This window comes from Salvelinus namaycush, chromosome 12 (genome assembly GCF_016432855.1).
Source record: "Salvelinus namaycush isolate Seneca chromosome 12, SaNama_1.0, whole genome shotgun sequence".
Lineage (NCBI taxonomy): Eukaryota > Metazoa > Chordata > Actinopteri > Salmoniformes > Salmonidae > Salvelinus > Salvelinus namaycush.
The window spans coordinates 25734005-25753985 of record NC_052318.1 but is presented as its reverse complement, the minus strand read 5'-3'; the positions used below and the strand labels follow the sequence as shown (position 1 = coordinate 25753985).

The 19981-nt window shown below is 43.4% G+C and overlaps 2 protein-coding genes across 2 annotated transcripts in view; one reads left to right on the top strand and one right to left on the bottom strand.

The window, feature by feature from the left end:
• Positions 1–19981, bottom strand: part of LOC120057042 (arginine--tRNA ligase, cytoplasmic-like) — a 211084-nt gene that overhangs the window by 2738 nt on the left and 188365 nt on the right. Inside the window, 10 exon segments of the mRNA XM_039005416.1 lie at positions 7666–7913; positions 11230–11402; positions 12324–12429; positions 13220–13329; positions 13864–14042; positions 14973–15077; positions 15769–15898; positions 16137–16257; positions 16627–16748; positions 16873–16973. Of these exon segments, the coding sequence (XP_038861344.1) occupies positions 7666–7913; positions 11230–11402; positions 12324–12429; positions 13220–13329; positions 13864–14042; positions 14973–15077; positions 15769–15898; positions 16137–16257; positions 16627–16748; positions 16873–16973 (1395 nt within the window).
• Positions 18529–19981, top strand: part of LOC120056699 (protein FAM168A-like) — a 37099-nt gene continuing 35646 nt past the window's right edge. The window contains exon 1 of the mRNA XM_039004905.1: positions 18529–18736. Coding sequence (XP_038860833.1) covers positions 18529–18736 — 208 coding nt within the window. The remainder of the gene's footprint in view (positions 18737–19981) is intronic.

Sequence of the window (19981 nt, the reverse complement as noted above, 5' to 3'; positions counted from 1 at the left end):
CAAAATGTGCCCATTATAGTGCCACCGTGTGGTCAATATAAAAGGTGCTTGTTTGTTGTTGTTTTTTACCCCTTTTTCGTGATATCCAATTGGTGTTTACAGTGTTGTCCCATCGCTGCAACTCCCGTACGGACTCGGGAGAGGTGAAGGTCGAGAGCCATGCATCCTCCAAAACAAAACCCTGCCATGCCGCACTGCTTCTTGACACACTGCTCGCTTAACCCGGAAGCCAGCCGCACCAATTTGTGGGACAAGGACATCCCGGCAGGCCAAACCCTCCACTGACCCGGACAACGCTGGGCCAATTGTGCCTCATGGGTTTCACTGCGATGCAGTGCCTTAGACCGCTGCGCCACTCGCGAGGCCCCAGTTATGCTGAATCTTGACAGTGTTTGCCACATGTACCAAGTTTAATTACACTACAAATATCCATGACTGATTTATAGGCATTTATGTGCGAGACCACGCCCATGTTTATTGGTCAATAGAGGCCATGTTATTTGACATACTAGCCTGGAAAAAAGTACTTTGAGACACCTTGGTCCATAGATGCCAGATATCAAGTTTCGTGCAGATCGGTCATTTGTGCTAGAGTAGCAGGGTTTTAAGCGTTTTTCACAAAATTCCAAATGGCAGAAAATCCATCATGACGGACTTTATGGGTCCTTAAGGTAAATGTGTTCCTTGTGAGCAGAAAGATCTACATACTACATTTCAGGACTCTAGTTCAAATGGGGTGAAGGGCGTGAGCTTTCAAAGTTGGCATTTTCAATCACTTCTTATAGCGCCACCATTGGCATGGCAATGCATGAGAGGGTGTAGCCCATGGGCTTTTACCATCACGCCAAGTTGGGCCGTCCTAGGCCTTACCATATTAATGGGAATTTGCATGTTATTTTCCTTGGGGGAAGAACCCGGTATAATAATAATGAAAGCCAACAAATACAATATGGTTTCACCAGCATTGCTGCTAAACCCCTAATTAAGATAGTAATGAGGGGGAGGGCAAATTACACAGACGGGACATTAAGGACATGGACGTCATTGTAATTGACAAACAATACCATTGCCACATTAATTTACACTAACAAACAAGGCAACAGTAAACATGTCGTCCCCCACGAATGACGCAGCACCCCCCCCCCCCTTGGGCCAAATGAGATATCGGGTGCGAATAACAAATGTCAGTTAAAGTAATATATACTGAGTGTACAAAACATTATGAACACTTCTTTCCATGACAAACTGACCAGTTGAAAAATATGATCCCTTATTGATGTCACTTGTTAAATCCACTTCAAATCAGTGTAGATGAAGGGGAGGACACAGGTTAAAGAAGGATTTTTAAGCCTTGAGACAATTGAGACACGGATTGTGTATGTGTGCCATTCAGAGGGTAAATGGGCAAGACAATAGATGTAAGTGCCTAGGTACCAGTCTCTTTAGCCAATCCACTCCCTGTCATGTGCCAAAGACTCTTTTGCAATGACAAGTAGTGGAATGTTAGCTAAAAAGAGACTGGTACTCAGACTAGAAGGCAGTCGGGAGGAGGCAAGATAAGGTGGGACCATTCTAGCCAATGAGAGGCCAGATATTCTTGTGAACAACAGGCGCAAAGTTGTTTTTCTCAGTTGGCAGGATGTCACATGTCCTACTTTTCAGTACACGCATAACCACCTCAGCATTACGAAACTTCTACTTGATCAAATAAGCCAAGGGTAGCAAATAAGCCATTACATTTTTTGTTAACCAAATTCAACACTTCTCATTGAACTCCATTCCAAAAATCCTTGTTTTGTGAAAAAAGAAAAAAAGCCACCTGCTGGAGAACACAGATTTTGGGTAGAGTTACCCCTCTCGCTTTGCCTCTTCCTCTCTGGTGTGACTCACACATTTCAGTTAATTGCTCCCGCCTTGGGCCAATCAGTGTCATTTTGTAAATTTTCTATGGAAAGACGTATCATTCACCCAAGTTTCGTCAGAATTGGGTCAGTGCCGTCAGTTGGCTCTTTTAAACCCAGTTTAGCAAAGGTAGACAAAGGCAAAGATATAGGGTGTTATTGAGAACCACCCATAGACTAGTCATGAAAGATTTCTATTGGTCTGTAGACTAACATTTGTATGGCTAAAACCCAATTGCCCTTCATTGTACTGTAACTTACTAACTGAAGGGTGGAAAACAAGCTGCCATATTCATAACAAAAGACGATGTTAAACGAAAAAGGTTAACTTAACACTTGTGTGAATTGGTCTATATGGATTGGGCTAAATTGAAATGTTTCTAAGAGAAGAAATTCATAAACATGGTAGCAAGTAAAAGGGAACAGTTTATTATTTTCTATTTTCTTAAAACTGCATTGTTGGTTAATTTAAGAGCTTGTAAGAAAGCATTTCACTGTAAGGTCGACACCTGTTGTATTCGGCAAATGTGACAAATACAATGTGATTTGAGTTCGGATATTATGGGCAAATTATTCAACCAAAATTGAGAACACAACAGTTCACCTGACAAGACTGAATCCAAACATCACTTTTGATTTTGTGCATTTTACATTTACTGTACTTTTTGCTGGCCCAAAAATCTGAAAATACTCTGGATATATTCAGTAACATAAGAATATTCCTGTAAAATGTGGAGTAGCTGCAACATACAGTAAGACAAAAAAAATGACAAGGGTTTGAGTGAAATGACTAACTGGTGTCTCCAAGTGGCCACACACAACACTATAAAGTGTACACAGTTCATAAGTAATTTCAATGCGCTTTTATGAGTCAAAGAGTCAACTATAAGGTGCCTTTTTTTTTTAGCTCTCCAAGCTGTGCCTCTGAGGAACTAGAGCAAGCACACTTTGTTTGGAACACAACCCTGCAATCATAATTACGATTGTTGTTTACGCAATCCCAAAACTGCCAATTTTTTATCGCAATCTGGGTCAGGTTGGCATAATTTGAAAGCTTGTTCTATTGCCTACATGACAAGCTAAGTTATAAAATACGAAATTACAGTGTTTTCACAAAGCAATTCAATTAAATAGATTGTAATTTTGGTGCGAATAGAAAGGAGTCATGAGTTGGGTTGCAAAGCTACCAGTAATTTACCAAAGTTACTGGAATATTCACTAATTTTGGTAATTAAAAGAAAATCTACGGCAATCTATCGTAACTTTGGTAATTTATACTTCAATAACTTTAAAAAGTGTATTCTTATATATTATTCATTTATTATAGCTGTGTCCAATTTGATGGGGTTGGGGGCCATAAAAATCTGAAAATCTGTTGCTGTTTTAAAGGAAGTTTGCTGCAATTCTACACATTTTGCCATGGGGCAGAGAGAAGATTTAACAAAGTTCTACAAATTTCATGCAAATGTCACATTTTTCCATAGGGAGAGTGTGACAGAATAAGAAAATCAATGGAGGCACCCCAGCCGGTAATTCGACCATGATTAATACGTTTAGATAGCTGGCCACTAGACAAATTGACCAATCTTAAACATTTTAGCTGACATGGGCTAACTGAGTGACTATCAGTGACTGAGAAAAACTGCACCATGTGTATTATCCTATTCTAACTTGCAACAGTAAGTTGAGACCCCGACTGAGACCACCAATTGCCCATCCCTGTTCTAGACCATATGGTTCAAGAGAAAATTGCAGAATTAATGAAAAAAAGCATCAAATCATCAGTGTAATTATGTTCAATTAACTCTACAACTCTTCCAACTATTGACTTTTCACAACTGCCACCAGTTTGACAACAAATATACTAGTCGTGGCCAAAATTTTTGAGAATGACACAAATATAAATTTTCACAAAGACTGCTGCCTCAGTTTGTATGATGGCAATTTGCATATACTCCAGAATGTTATGAAGAGTGATCAGATGAATTGCAATTAATTGCAAAGTCCCTCTTTGCCATGCAAGTGAACTGAATCCCCCAAAAACATTTCCACTGCATTTCAGCCCTGCCACAAAAGGACCAGCTGACATCATGTCAGTGATTCTCTCGTTAACACGGGTGTGAGTGTTGACGAGGACAAGGCTGGAGATCACTCTGTCATGCTGATTGAGTTCGAATAACAGACTTGAAGCTTCAAAAGGAGGGCAGTGCTTGGAATCATTGTTCTTCCTCATTCAACCATGGTTACCTGCAAGGAAACACGTGCCGTCATCATTGCTTTGCACAAAAAGAGCTTCACAGGCAAGGATATTGCTGGCAGTAAGATTGCAACTAAATCAACCATTTATCGGATCTGAACTAAATCAAGAACTTCAAGGAGAGCGGTTCAATTGTTGTGAAGACTTCAGGGCGTCCAAGAAAGTTCAGCAAGCGCCAGCACCGTCTCCTAAAGTTGATTCAGCTGCGGGATCGGGGCACCACCAGTACAGAACTTGCTCAGGAATGGCAGCAGGCAGGTGTGAGTGCAGCTGCACACACAGTGAGGCGAAGACTTTTGGAGGATGGCCTGGTGTCAAGAAGGGCAGCAAAGAAGCCACTTCTCTCCAGGAAAAACATCAGGGACAGAATGATATTCTGCAAAAGGTACAGGGATTGGACTGCTGAGGACTGGGGTAAAGTCATTTTCTCTGATGAATCCCCTTTCCGATTGTTTGGGGCATCCGGAAAAAAGCTTGTCCGGAAAAGACAAGGTGAGCGCTACCATCAGTCCTGTGTCATGCCACAAGTAAAGCATCCTGAGACCATTCATGTGTGGGGTTGCTTCTCAGCCAAGGGAGTTGGCTCACTCACAATTTTGCCTAAGAACACAGCCATGAATAAAGAAAGGTACCAACACATCCTCCGAGAGCAACTTCTCCCAACCATCCAGGAACAGTTTGGTGACGAACAATGCCTTTTCCAGCATGATGGAGCACCTTGCCATAAGGCAAAAGTGATAACTAAGTGGCTCAAGGAACAAAACATCGATGTTTTGGGTCCACGGGTAGGAAACTCCCCAGACCTTAATCCCATTGAGAACTTGTGGTCAATCCTCAAGAGGCGGGTGGACAAACAAAAAGCCACAAATTCTGACAAACTCCAAGCATTGATCATGCAAGAATAGGCTGCCATCCGTTAGGATGTGGCCCAGAAGTTAATTGACAGCATGCCAGGGCAGATTGCAGAGGTCTTGAAAAAGAAGGGTTAACTCTGCAAATATTGACTCTTTGCATCAACTTCATGTAATTGTCAAAAGCCATTGACACTTATGAAATGCTTGTAATTATACTTCAGTATTCCATAGTAACATCTGACAAATATCTAAAGACACTGAGGCAGCAGACTTTGTGAAAATTAATATTTGTGTCATTCTCAACTTTTGGCCACGACTGTACATGACCAACAGTATGTGGACACCTGATCATCTAACATCTCATTCCAAAATGATGGGCATTCATATGGAGTTGGTCCCCCCTTTGCTGCTATAACAGCCTCCACTCTTCTGGGAAGGCTTTCCACAAGATGTTGGAACATTGCTGCTGGGACTTCCATTCAGCCACAAGAGCATTAGTGAGGTCGGACAATTATGTTGGCCAATTAGGCCTGGCTTGCAGCCGGCGTTCCAATTCATCCCAAAGGTGTTCGATGGGATTAAGGTCAGGGCTCTGTGTAGGCCAGTCAAGTTCTTCCATACCGATCGAGACAATCCTTTTCTGTACGGACCTAGTTTTTGGGCACGGGGGCATTGTCATTTGAAACAGGAAAGGGCTTTCCCCAAACTGTTGCCACAAAGTTGGAAGCACAGCATAATCCAGAATGTCATTTTATGCTGTAGCGTGATGATTTCCCCTCCCACTGGGAGTAAGGGAAATCAAAACACAACTCATTGGCTGAAACGCATTAAGAAAAAAAGAAATTCCACAAATTCAATTTTATGCTGTAGCGTGATGATTTCCCCTCCCACTGGGAGTAAGGGAAATCAAAACACAACTCATTGGCTGAAACGCATTAAGAAAAAAAGAAATTCCACAAATTCAATTTTAACAAGGCACACCTGTTAATTGAAATGCCTTCCAGGTGACTACCTCATGAAGCTGGTTGAGAGAATGCCAAGCGTGTGCAAAGCTGTCATCAAGGCAAAGGGTGGCTACCTTGAAGAATTTAAAATATATTTTAATTTGTTAAAAAAAAAATTGGTTACTACATGACTCCATGTGTTATTTCATAGTTGTCTTCAATATTATTCTAGTACAAATAAAGAAAAACCCTGGAATGAGTAGGTGTGTACAAACTTTTGACTGGTACTGTACTTCTGTGTGTATATATATATATATTTTACATATTGACATAGTAAAATAAGTATACAAATGTATATGGAATTGTCATGCTGAAACCCTCAAAATAAACACCAATGGTATTCACTAAGTTGAATGTTTATATTTAGGATCAGGTTTAAAGCTATGTCATTCTATATTAAAATCCTTTTATTTGATTATTTTACATGTGATAATAACAGACACCTGTGGTAATCTGAAGTGCCCCAAAAGGCCACTAAATCCTTGAAAGATACATAATTTCTGGAAGATTACTGGTCAACTTTGAAAGTTTCCAATAATATACCCTTCCTTTGCAACCCTAGTCATGAGTGCATTCAGGTGCGTGTTTCCGCTGTGAATTTTCTTCAGAATTGACAAACATGGGTTGTTCTGAACAAAATGAGCCTAAGGTATGACACCATGTCATCTTGTAACTGTACATCAAACATAGTGATCATGAACACTGACACTGTATATGACATGAGTTTTATGATATGGAGATGTGAAGTGCACATTTGGAGTCCTCTTAATGTACAGCATTTCCCTCACTCAGACAAACAATATGCTAAAGTTGCCCAATTAGCGGGAGGATGGGGGCAACTTCTTGTTGCATGCAGTGCTCAAGTTCAGAACGGCTGTCAGTCAAAACCCATACAGAGCTGTGAAGCGGAGACCCTGAGCTATGACATCATTTATATAATGTTACTGTACAGCCACTGCACTCCAATTTAGGCGCGTATCAGTGCTCAAATCTGCCATTTTCAACCGGGATATGGGTACGAGGTAAAGGGTAAAATACTACTGTAAATAGTAATTACAGCGGCTGTCTGGGATCATTTAGAACAGTTATGGGAAATCATAGATCAATTCGGAATTGTATAGTTCTATAATACACTTTAAGCACTTAATGTGATGCTTTGGCTAATGTGGCCTAGAATTCACACAGTTTGGTGGCGAGGAGGGCTAGCCTGGGCGCTAACTTGAGAGCAGCATGTTAAACTAATACACTTTTATCTACTAAACCCTGGGTAATAGGACTTAGCATTAGCGATGTGGCCCACAGTAGGGTAAATGCTAACAGATGCTAGTGGATCGGTTAACAACGATGCTTGCTCTCTGACGCCACCCCTCTGACTGGTGTTTGTCCCTCTCGGTGGGCTATTTAGGATTATATGAGAATAGCAGAAGTCTGGGGCAGTGCATGAAAGCAATTACCAACTGGCAAAGCCAAGAAATATCTCAGATTTAGAACCAGCAAAGATATAGAACCAGCATTTAGTATGGATCATTGGATGGATGGATGAATAGATGAATTGAGACAGACAAATAGACTGATAGAAAGATAGACAAATAGACTGATAGAAAGATGGACAACTTTCATTCTCTACCACCCCAGGGTCTCTTCCCTACCGGTCTGGCGGTCCTTCTCGATGCAGTAGCAGCTGTCGTAGAATTCTGTGAAGGTGGTGGCCAGCTCGTACAGGTAGTCACACAGCGTGTGGAGCAGGAGGTCATCCAGGATCTTCTGCAGGATCTCAGGGAAGCGGATGAGACACTTGCCCAGCTTCCACTCCTTGTCGTGCTGCAGGAGCACATCCGTGGTCTCTGCTGCTTTACGGAGCGCCACCTCGTCGATGTTAGCCAGCCGGGCTATGGACCTTCAGATATAGATACAGGAGGGGAAGGGATATTAAGTTGAGTAGGATATTAATGTCAGACAACGTTTTTTTCCCTCTTCATTTTATAAGGTGTGCATACTGTATATTGTGATAGCCTGCCTATGCAGTTATCATATAAATACATGATAATAACAACACTTGTTAGGTGGAACCACAATGGACAAGATAATAGGTGATGCTGCTGGTCCAGACAGCTCAGTTGGTTGGAGCATCAATGGCTATCAAAAGAGACTATATCTGTGTAATCAAATGATCCCAGAACAATGCCTTTGTGTTATCTAACTAGCCATCTACAACCACAGATTTACAAGATGAGCAGCATCCTGGGGTTTCAAACAATGCTCAATCAAGCAAAATAATAAATAAAAAAAATCACTAGGGGTGTAACAACAGTACACGTACCGAACCTTTCGGTACGGGAACCTCGGTTCGGTCCTCTCTGTGAACCTGAATGAATACATAAAAAATATACACTAGTCCTATAGGCTTAAGCCTACGGTGTGTTGTATGCCATCGCCTTGAGTAAATCAAATCAACTTCTATTTCTCACATGCTTCGTGTGGACTAAGTGAAATGCTTACTTACCGATCTGAAAAAACATTGTATGCTATTCTGATAAAAACAACTACAGCCTATGCGCACGTTGTAATAAAAATGTATATCTTAACTGGCACATTTCAAACTATCCTTTTGTGAGGCGCAGCGGGGAACTATACTGAACAAAAATATAAATGCAACATGCAACAATTTCATAGATTTTACTGAGTTACAGTTAATATGAGGAAATCAGTTAATTGAAATAAGTGTATTTAGGCCCTAAACTATGATTTTCAGATGACTGGGAATACAGATATGATTATTGGTCACAGATAACTTTTCTCTTTTTAAACAAAAAAACAATGGGCCTCAGTATCTCGTCACGGTATTTTTGTGAATTCAAATTGCCATCGATAAAATGCAATTGAGTTTGTTGTCCGTAGCTTATGTCTGCCCATACCATAACCCCACCGTCACCATGGAGCACGCTGTTCACAATGTTGACATCCGCAAACCGCTCGCCCATACGACGCAATACACGTGGTCTGTGGTTGTGAGGGCAATTGGACGTCCTGCCAAATTCTCTAAAACGACGTTGGAGGCGACTTATGGTAGAGAAATGATCATTCAATTCTCTGGCAACAGCTCTGGTGTACATTCCTGCAGTCAGCATGCCAATTGCATGCTCCCTCAAAACGTCAAACATCTGTGGCACTGTTGTGAGACAAAATTGCACATTTTAGAGTGGCCTTTTATGGTCACCAGCATAAGGTGCACCTGTGTAATGATCATGCTGTTTAATTAGCTTATTGATATGCCACACCTGTCAGGTGGATGAATTATCTTGTCAAAGGAGAAATGCACACTATGTTAGAGAAATAAGCTTTTTGTCTAGATGGAAACTGTCTGGAATCTTTTATGTCAGCTCATGAAATATGGGACCAACACTTTACATGCTGCGTTTATATTTGAGTGGTGGGGTGGATAAACCAGGATTGGGGGATCTTCCATCCTCGTTTAAATCTCCAGTTCAGGAACATTTTGGCTTCCCAGTAGATTACAACGGCGATTGACAGAGTTGTGGACAAAACGTTAACAGTATTTCGCCACTGCTCAACGAGAATAGCATATGCAGCTGCCAACACCTCAATCATGTTGGCATATTTACGCCAGTATTCCTACCACCGGAGCAAGATGGAAACGCAAAGACAACAACTTAGTCTCTGCTCTGAATTCAAGCAGCCCTTCGCAGCTGATTCTGAGAGAGAAAAAAGGATGATGCTGCATGTCTGTAGCTTGTTGTTGTCGGTCAATCGCAAATCATCAGAGCAGCACTACAGTCATAGAACTGCCATGTGTGGCAAATCAAATCAAAGTTTTTTGTCACGTGCGCCGACTACAACAGGTGTAGACCTGACAGTGAAATGCTTACTTACAGGCTCTAACCAACAGTGCAAAAGAGGTATTAGGTGAACAAAAGGTAAGAAATAAAAACAGTAAAAAGACAGTAAAAAAAGAGGCTACATACTACCTCAATCAGCTTGACGAACCGGTGTCTGTATGTACATGTATATCTGGTTAAAGTGACTATGCATATATGATAAACAGAGAGCAGCAGTAGCGTAAAAGCGGGGTTGGCGGATGATGGGTGGCGGGACACAATGCAGATAGCCCGGTTAGCCAATGTGCAGGTGCACTGGTTGGTCAGGCCAATTGAGTTAGTATGTACATGAATGTATAGTTAAAGTGACTATGCATATATGATAAACAGAGACTAGCAGCAGCGTAAGAGGGGTTGGGGGGGGCACACAATGCAAATAGTCCAGGTAGCCATTTGATTAAGCTAGGAGGTAAAATAATCAACTGAAGATGGAATTAAAATGATGTAATTAAAGGTTAAATATGACATGCTACAAACACCAAGAGCTAACAGGTAGGCTGCCAGTTAATAATCTGAATGGAGGTGGTGTTGTTGTTATTTGTAACTGTAGGACAGGGAGAAACCGCATGTACCCTCAAATAGCCTAGCTAGTTTAGTTAACTAGCTTCTCTAGGTTTGCTGCAGTCGTAATCATAATGGATGATAAATAATCTCGCTATGACAAGCTAGAAATTAGTCTACTAGTGCGAATCGGCTTGGTTGGTTGCCGTCTCTCCAGCCCTCCTTGCCCGTGTCACTCGCTCACAGTACACACACCGCAAGGCCCCTCTGCCTGCTAGAGCGGCACCGCTCCCTCCCTTGCGCTTTATCAGCTCTGGTTAATAAAGTAACTTACAAATTGACTTTTCTACTGCTTCCCTTACTGGGATCAGATCAGACCGGGTCTGGATCGAACCAGGTCAATACGAAACGGGTCTTGTTGTGCTCGGGTCCTTTCAGAACGGGTCTATATTTTTTAAAACTTAATTAACTACAGTAACTGTTGGCATTTAATTTTCCCACTGTACCGAAAACCGAACCGTGACTCCAAAACCACAATACGTACTGAACCATGAGTTCGGTGAACAAGTACTCCCCTAGTGTGTACGTGTATAACCCCAGTCCCCCCCAAGTGTGGGTCTGCCGCCACCTGTGAGTGCTTTATTGACTCAGTGTGTTACCATCGACCATCCTGGGCGAAACGCCTCTTTCCCCTCCTTCTCTGTGTGCAGATCAATGGAGACAGACTGGGCGCAATGCCACTGAGCCCATAGTACATTCAGGGGAGGGGAGAGAGAACAAAGGGTTGTCGCTCCCAACGGCCCAGCGAAGGATCACCTGATGCGGGTGAAGGCGTAGAGCAGGTAGGCGGCCGTGTTGCCCCGGTCATCCAGCATCTTGTCGAAGGAGAACACGTAGTCGTTGATGCGGTTGTGGGACAGGTCGGCGTACTTGATGCAGCCGAACGCCACCGAGTGCTGGGCCTTGGTCAGCTCCTCTGTGCTCAGCACCTGAGTTAGACATGATCAGAGTTCCAGGCAATCAGGCATGTGTTCAATCCACTGGGCATCTGACACAGATCACAACTTGTTTCTGTGTGTCACAACGCATCTGGGACAGGTTGAAGTACTGTACTGCTATGAGTCTGACCTGTCATTCATGCCTTAAACCCCACATTCCCCACTGGACACAGTCTAATTCTTCCAACATCCACGTCGAGTCCAATACCCTCTTAGGTATGGACAGGCTCACACCTAGAGAGAGTGGGGATGTGTGTGGATTGTGTTCTTTAGTAAGTGTGTGTATAGGGTTTATGTGCATTAGTGTGTTTTGAGCAGTGCGGGTAGGTGTATTTAAATTAGGTTGGGACGAGAAGGTGGCCTGCCCCGTGGTGCCACTGATGCCAACTACATAGGGAATGGGCGGGGGTACGCTTACTGCACTAACAAAACAAAGATCTCAGAATAGATCTGAATTGGCTCCATCCGCCAGCATTTGCTAAATTGATTACGCCCCAGGGAGCAGGACGATTATACGCCTACTTACTTTTCTGCATAATTTAATGCAGCATGTGTAACTTTCGATATCCTTGACAATTATAGGCTTAGCGAAACCCTGATTCAGAAGACCTCCTCTTGCGTCATAGACTGAAAGAAAAGAAGAGGCGGCTGCAGTTGGCACGTAGGCAGACAGCTATGCCAGGTGGAAGCAGCGTGCGTTTCTGCCTTTGGAACATAAAGACTAGATAGAGACATCGTTCAGGCTGTAGTAATGATGTGTTTACACTCTACTCACAATGTGTGTGTGTCCTGCAGGATTTATTTTGATTATTAAGGCCTTGAAGAAGAGTTGACTAGTAGAATCAGGAGGGTACTAGGATGAAACAAATGGCTATACAGTATTGATGGAAACGCAGGCAGCATCTATCTCACCTTGTCTCTGTCTTTCTCCTTGAGTTTGTCCATGGACCTCTTCAGGCCTTCGTCCAGCAGGTCCATCAGCCTCACCGTGTCCCCAGACCGAGTCTTAAACTTCTTCCTGAAGAGACAGACGGAAGGACAATACTCACTCAACACTTCAGGAACTCTTCCATTCCTTCACCATTAATCCAACATAACTGGATCTGTGAAAAAAGTGGTGGTCTTACATCACTCTATCCAATCATGTTCAATGAGTAAAATCATGTTCAATTAATTATTATGAGAAACGATGTGTGCTATTCCACTTTCTAGTATTTGACTGAGTGAACAGTATTTGAACAGTGCTTCAGCTCCCTCTCAACCCAACAGTGGAGTACCAGGCTCTAACCACAAACCACCACTTAGCTTGCTCCTCTCACCACCCCTCCAGCCTCTTACGACCAACACAACCCATTCTGACTGTGTTTGATGCTTTATTAATGCACTGGGTGATATTGTCTGCTCGGTAATTAGACTCCTAGTAGTCATACACATAACTAGATCATGTGTGACCAATGGGCCAATAGAGCAAATGAATGGACAAATAAAACCTAAGAGTGCTAATTCAATATGCTGATAGGCTCACGCAGCAGGTGGGTCGGTGGTCTCTTGAATGGCCCAATACAGTATACAGCGCTATGAATGCTTAATTAGGCATGTGTCTGTTGCCATTACGTGATTGTTGGCGTATGTGAATCTGGAGCGCGTTCATTAGACATCAAATGGAAGAAAACGTACTAAAACAGGGAGGGCTCATTTGACTTGTCCAATAAGAAGCACTCATTTTAGTTTTCTGTAAACTTTTGTTTGTTTTTGTGCGCTAATGAATACGACCCTGAAAAAAATTTCTGTAATTTGTAGACACTCACTTATCCTCTCCCAGCACCACTCCAAAGCCAGCATGCTCCACTCGTGTCACCTTGGGGTCGTACCAGCCAATCATCTGAGCCGCTGCAAACACCACCTGGAAGTGGGTGCCCTGTAGTGAAAAAAAAAACATACGCATAATTAACTATATTCATGAATTGGGCACCAGTTAAATGTTTAGACCGAGTTTGACAGGCTAATAAGGATGGTTGCAAAACATTGCAAATAAACCTAATGACTTCACATGTACGATCCACTCCAGTAGAACATTTTACAGCCTAAAAATGAGAGTGAACACAGACAAGCCAATCATTGTGGTGTTGAACTGCAGTGAGAGGGCAGTACTCTGGAGTCCTCTACTCATGCCTGTCACTGACAGTATCTTACTTCTCTCCGGCTCAGAGAAACCAAGACACAGACAACTGACCCTGAGTGGATTACCTTTTCAGCAGGTGACACCGGTGGCGTCACACAGCGAGGACCTCAGAGGCACAACAGAGCTAGCCTGGTCCCAGATCTGTTTGTACTCTTGCCAACTCCAATGCTGTCATTGTAAAAGCCAAACATGTTTGGCATGACAGCAAAAAAACAGACTAGCACTCAGGCAATAATATTGGCACTCTGCCTCCCTCAACCCCCTCCTCACCTGGCCGCTGTCCGTCACGTAGATGATGATGTCTGCCTTCTCGTCAAAGAGCCGCTGGCGCAGGGCGGCCAGGTCTGAAGTGTCGTATGTGTAGCCCCCGTCAGACTTCACCACCGTCAGGGGGATCTGTTGGCCCGGGGCAAACACTATCTTACGTCCCTCGTCCATCTCCACCAGGCCTGGAGAGGGAGAAAGAGAGAAAAAATAATTGCTGAGTCAACAGTGCCCCCTTCTGGACACGTACACACTACAGCAAACACTGTACAGTACACAGCAGGAGTTCCCAACCTTTTTCCCCAGTTTAATTTGAGGGACCTAGAAATGTTTTGCTTTGAAGCTAATTTCCTGCAATTCTACATAGTTTAGCAAAACTCAGGATATATTTTAGGTAGGCTATACATATTTTCTTTTAGGGCTCCCGAGAGGAGCAGCGGTCTAAGGCACCTCATCTCAGTGCAAGAGGCGTCACTAGAGTCCTTGGTTCGAATCCAGGTTGTATCACATCCGGCCGTGATTGGGAATAGGGCAGCTCACAATTGGCCCAGCGTCGTCCAGGTTTGGCCGGGGTAGGCCGTCATTGCAAATAAGAATTTGTTCTGACTTGCCTAGTTAAATAAAGGTTAAATATGTTTCTTTTTTTAAATACAGAAAGTGAATAGATCAATTGATAGCGACAGAGTCAGACATTATATGAGACTTCCCAAGCAAAGTCACATTTCTTTGACTCCTCAACTTTAGAAGGTCATAGCTCAACTTCTGAATGTCAGAGAAACAATCCAAAGATATTCCTATGTGCATCAGGGCTGCATCTTCCTCTGGCATTTTACCTTGTTTCTAGCCTAAAGCTTTGCGGATGTATGTGCTGTTTTAGATCGGTATAAACAACTGAATATTATTTACTTTTTTTTACCCCTCAAACCAAGAAAGGTCCCATACCCCCCCACGAAAAGTTGTCTCCCCCTATGGGGGTTGTGCCCCCTTGGCTGGGAATCCCTGCAGTACAGCAACCCACCTGAGGTGAAGAGTACAATCTTAATATGAACAACATTAATATCAACTGAATGACAACGTAAAGCTATCTTTGTTTTGCTTGATTTAAACTGACTGACCTTTGGCCTCAAACTCTTTGACCACGGCGATCATTTTCTCCTGATAGAAGGACTCTCCTCTCTCGATGATCTGGATGTCCAGACAGTTGTAGACCTTCTGGAATTCTACGAGACAAAAAGACAAGAGTTGGATCTGTGTTGGAGTTCAGTAGCAACACTAGGGGGAAATCAACACCAACTACATCGTATGTCTTTGGATGAGACACGAGAAAGTAAAGTCACTCGTTGAGGAAATGAAGGAGAAAGAAAAGGATGGAGAACCCAAATGCCCTTCCTCAGCTGGGTCTCAGTGGGGACAAGACTGCTGGCTAATGAAGGCATTGAGTTTCTCTCCCTTCATTAATCCCGCTCTCCCCGTCTGCCACATCAAGCTTTAAATCCTCCCAGAGATCACACAATATGGAGCACTGTGACACCTCAGGCCTGCCATGCCCTTATCATACACGCGTTCTCACACACACACACCAATGAAACCGAACTGACAATAGAGCAGTCACCATGAAAACTCATCACCCCATGTGAACCCCACATTTTGACGATGTCAATAACTCCAATATGGCAAACGCCACAACTTCATCTGTCTGTCTGATTGTGACCTATCATTAAAAGCTGAACTACTGTACTAGGCCTATATTTTTGTGAATTTACTTCTGATAATGTTGTCTTTAGGACTCTAGTTACTTTCGACTCTTCACAGTAATTGGCATTAGGTCTAACTAACCCTTGAACAAAACGTAGCCTTTACTATAATTTCTTACTTTCATCACCCCTTCATCTATCCATTCATCGCACCCACCATTCCTGGAAACGTCACAGATGAGGTTCCATCCTTTGATGAAGGCTGGGTCTTTGCTCTGCAGCTTGACCACACACTGGTAGGCCCTCTTCTTAAAGTCCTCCTCCTCGTCAAAACGCTTCTTAGACTCCTGGCACAGACAGACAGGGAGGAATCACTCATATCATCAGGGGAGACAATAGGTAACATATTTGATGACAGTTAGTGAGGAACAGTACGTAGTGTATGCCTAGGACAGTCTACACAACTCAACATTTGCCCAGAGGAAAGGACATGCCATTTCTGATGTCATGCCCTTTAAGTTTTTTATAAACCCACCACCTTCATCTGTAGTGGTCAATTTTATTCAATTTTTTGGGTGGACTCACTTTGTAGAATGCCTGCAGATCTCCAATGGGAGGGGACACGGTCAGGTAGTTTGGGAACTTGTCCTGCAGGTGAGCGATAAGCATGCCAAACTGGGTGCCCCAGTCCCCCACATGATTCAGCCTAGGGAACACAACACAAACACATGCAGTGACGACATGGTAAACAAACAAACACACACACACAAAAAAATAACAACAGGATATACTGCAGGGCAGGGAGTCAAATAAACTAACTGAAATGTAGGGGTTGCTCTGCCTCTGTTGGTATTCATTTGGCTTAGTCATGGTATATTACTGACTGACAACTGGTACAGCTGTTTGACAAGGTAACACAGAAACTCTACATACATTCATAGGTTATTATTGTTTAATTACTACATTTTAAGTAAATACCTGGTCATTTCTGTACCATAAAATAAAGTGATACCAGTACACTTCAAAAAAAGATCAACTGAATTTATGTCTGTCACATTTTGACTGATTTACTGACCTCAACACGTCGTAGCCTAGGAACTCAAACAGGCGACACATGCTGTCCCCGATTATGGTGGAGCGCAGGTGACCTACGTGCATCTCCTTGGCAATATTTGGAGATGAGAAATCCACAACCACCTAGAAAACACACACATCCACATAAGATTCATCCAATAGTTTTCATGGGACATATCAGATTCAAGCACATTTAGAAAGGGAAAAGGGCAACGGTTGGGTCCATAAAAGCAGGATATTAGCCTACCTTCTTCTTGCTCTCTAAGGGAGGAGGTTGGACACCGCTGAGTAGCAGGTTGGTCAGCAGTTTGGACACAAACGATCTCTTAAGGTGAACATTGATGAACCCTGAGAGCACAAAAAGTTATGTAACACAAAAGACAGAAGGAGCCAGACGTTTCACCTAGAGTGATCACATTTAAAGTGCGGGACAAGAGAATGATTTTGCAGGACATCCGCGAGACAGTGTAGTTAGCCTATATGAATGAAAAATATTGGCAACCCCCCCAAAAGAAGAATCATCTTCCCGCTCATGGTGTAGTGCTAACTTTTTAGGTGCCAGAGCGCAATAAAATTGTAAATGTACATTTCTCAAAGTCAGTACCAGTTGTGATATGGCCTATTGAATATCATTATAGAATTTACAGTACCAGTCAAATCCAAAAAGTCACGCCGGTGACATGACAACGTGGGAGGATGTGCCATGCGGTTCATATACAACTGTACGTCAGACCACACATTGCCTCTTATTTCTTCTCGCAAAGTTGACTGCTCCGCGGCTCCCGTTTTTCAGATCGCATCTTCCCAAGTCCCGGTAGTGTAAGCTAAACTCTGTGAGTTGTGTTTATTGTCAGTCTGTCACCAACAGCCTGTGACCTGTGGGTCAGAGTGTGAAATTCACCCTCCAATGCTGTGTGACAGCGCTTCCCTACCTATCCCTTTTATCAGAGGATATCGGGCTTCCTTGTCTTATGCCCACCAGCTAGTGTGTGTTGGCCACCGTACTCCGGTGCTAACCTTGTCAAGATATCCTCCACTGCTGTGCTTGTTTTCGAGGCCACCAGGCACTAGTCATCCTTCGACTATATAAAACTTGAGCGGGTCAATCCCCTAGATAACCACATCTAGGAAGATTGTTAGCCTAGCCAGCTATAAAATGTGAATTCGGATTGCTTCCCCCTGGTATTCCCTATCCATTGGTATTACTAGCATGCTACAAGCTAGCTAGTTTACCCACTCCACCTAGCTGCCAATGTGTTGTCAGCATGGCTTACCAAACGACGGGCATTTGTGCGTGTTTTGCATAAATAAGCCTCCTGCTCCAGCCCTGTGGTCATAGCTCTAAAATTATTTTGCAGGTGCTGTACAGCTCCCGACACATTATTGTAGATCTCTACCCTTACTGTGTATTGTGGTAGCTGTTGTATACAGTCTCCAGTCATCATTATATTAGTTAATTGACGAATCAGTGTACTGCATAAGAAATGTTTTACATTTATATTTTATCATTTATTTTCTTCACGAGAGAACACCGCATCACCTTGATGCTGTGCATGCATGGCTGCTCCTCGTGGAGCTGAACTACAAGTAGAAGATGGTCATGACCGGTGCCCCGTCTGCCTAGGCATTGGCCACCAGCTTGAGGCCCTTTCTGACCCCTGCAATAACTGCGCCATCCAGCCTGTGAAGGAAGTGCAGCTAGCCAGAGTTGAGGGCCTGGTTTTCACAGATAATTTTGCTGTTCGCCAGGACCCACCTAGGGCCACCAAAAGAGGGAAAGCCCACAAAACCGATGGCGCCCCCCCGGTAAAAGGTCAATTCCTTATCTGAGATAGAGCAGCTAAAAACGCTTTTGCGTTGATTCAAGCCCCCTGAGTCGGGACTCTCTAGCACACCCTCCAGAATGGGGGACGCAACAGAGGACTCAGATAGTCAGGATGATGACCTGCTGTTCACTCGGGCATCCAACCGGCACTTTAGTGACCAGGAAGACGACACGCCCAATATGGTGAAGGAGGTGCCAACCACTGTTGTGGATCCATTCAGTCTCAACGCTAAAGATGGGTCAGAGGAGTCATTCCGAGGCTCTGAAGAAAGCTCTGCCTCACTACGTGCGGTCCTGCACGCGGCCTTAGCTAGGCTAGAGCTTGATAATTCTCAAGCCACAGCCCCTGCAGCTAACCCATTCTTTAAGAATTTATTTTTTATTTAACCTTCATTTAACTAGGCAAGTCAGTTAAGAACAAATTCGTATTTACAATGACGGCCTACCAAAAGGCCTCCTGCGGGGACGGGGGCCTGGGATTAAAAAAAATACAGTATAAATATTGGACAAAACACACATCACAACGAGACAACAACAATACATAAAGAGAGACCTAAGACAACATAGCAAGGCAGCGACACATGATAACACAGCATGGTAGCAACATAACGTGGTAGCAGCACAAAACATGGTACAAACATTATTGGGCACAGTCAACAGCACAAAGGTCAAGAAGGTAGACAACAATACGTCACACAAAGCAGCCATCACTCTCAGTAAGAGTGTCCATGACAGTCTTTGAATGAAGAGATTGCGATAAAACTGTCCAGTTTGAGTGTTTGTCCAGTCGCAAGCTGCAGCGAACTGAAAAGAGGAGCAACCCAGGGATGTGTGTGCTTTGGGGACCTTTAACAGAATGTGACTGGCAGAACGGGTGTTGTATGTGGAGGATGAGGGCTGCAGCAGATCTCTCAGATAGAGGGGAGTGAGGACTAAGAGGGTTTTATAAAGAAGCATCAACCAGTGGGTCTTGCGATGGGTATACAGAGATGGACAGTTTACAGAGGAGTATAGAGTGCAGTGATGTGGAGCATTGGTGGCAAATCTGATGGACCGAATGGTAAAGAACATCTAGCCGCTCGAGAGCACTCTATCTATAAATTATGGCTCTGTAATCTAGCATGGGTAGGATGGCCATCTGAATCAGGGTTAGTTTGGCAGCTGGGGTGAAAGAGGAGTGATTACAATAGAGGAAACCAAGTCTAGATTTAACTTTAGCCTGCAGCTTTGATATGTGCTGAGAGAAGGACAGTGCACCGTCTAGCCATACTCCCAAGTACTTGTATGAGGTGACTACCTCAAGCTCTAAACCCTCAGAGGTAGTAATAACACCTGTGGGAAGACGGGCATTCTTCTTACCAAACCACATGACCTTTGTTTTGGAGGTGTTCAGAACAAGGTTAAGGGTAGAGAAAGCTTGTTGGACACTAAGAAAGCTTTGTTGTGGAGCATTTAACACAACATCCGGTGAGGGGCCAGCTGAGTATAAGACTATCATCTGCATATAAAATGGATGAGAGAGCTTCCTACT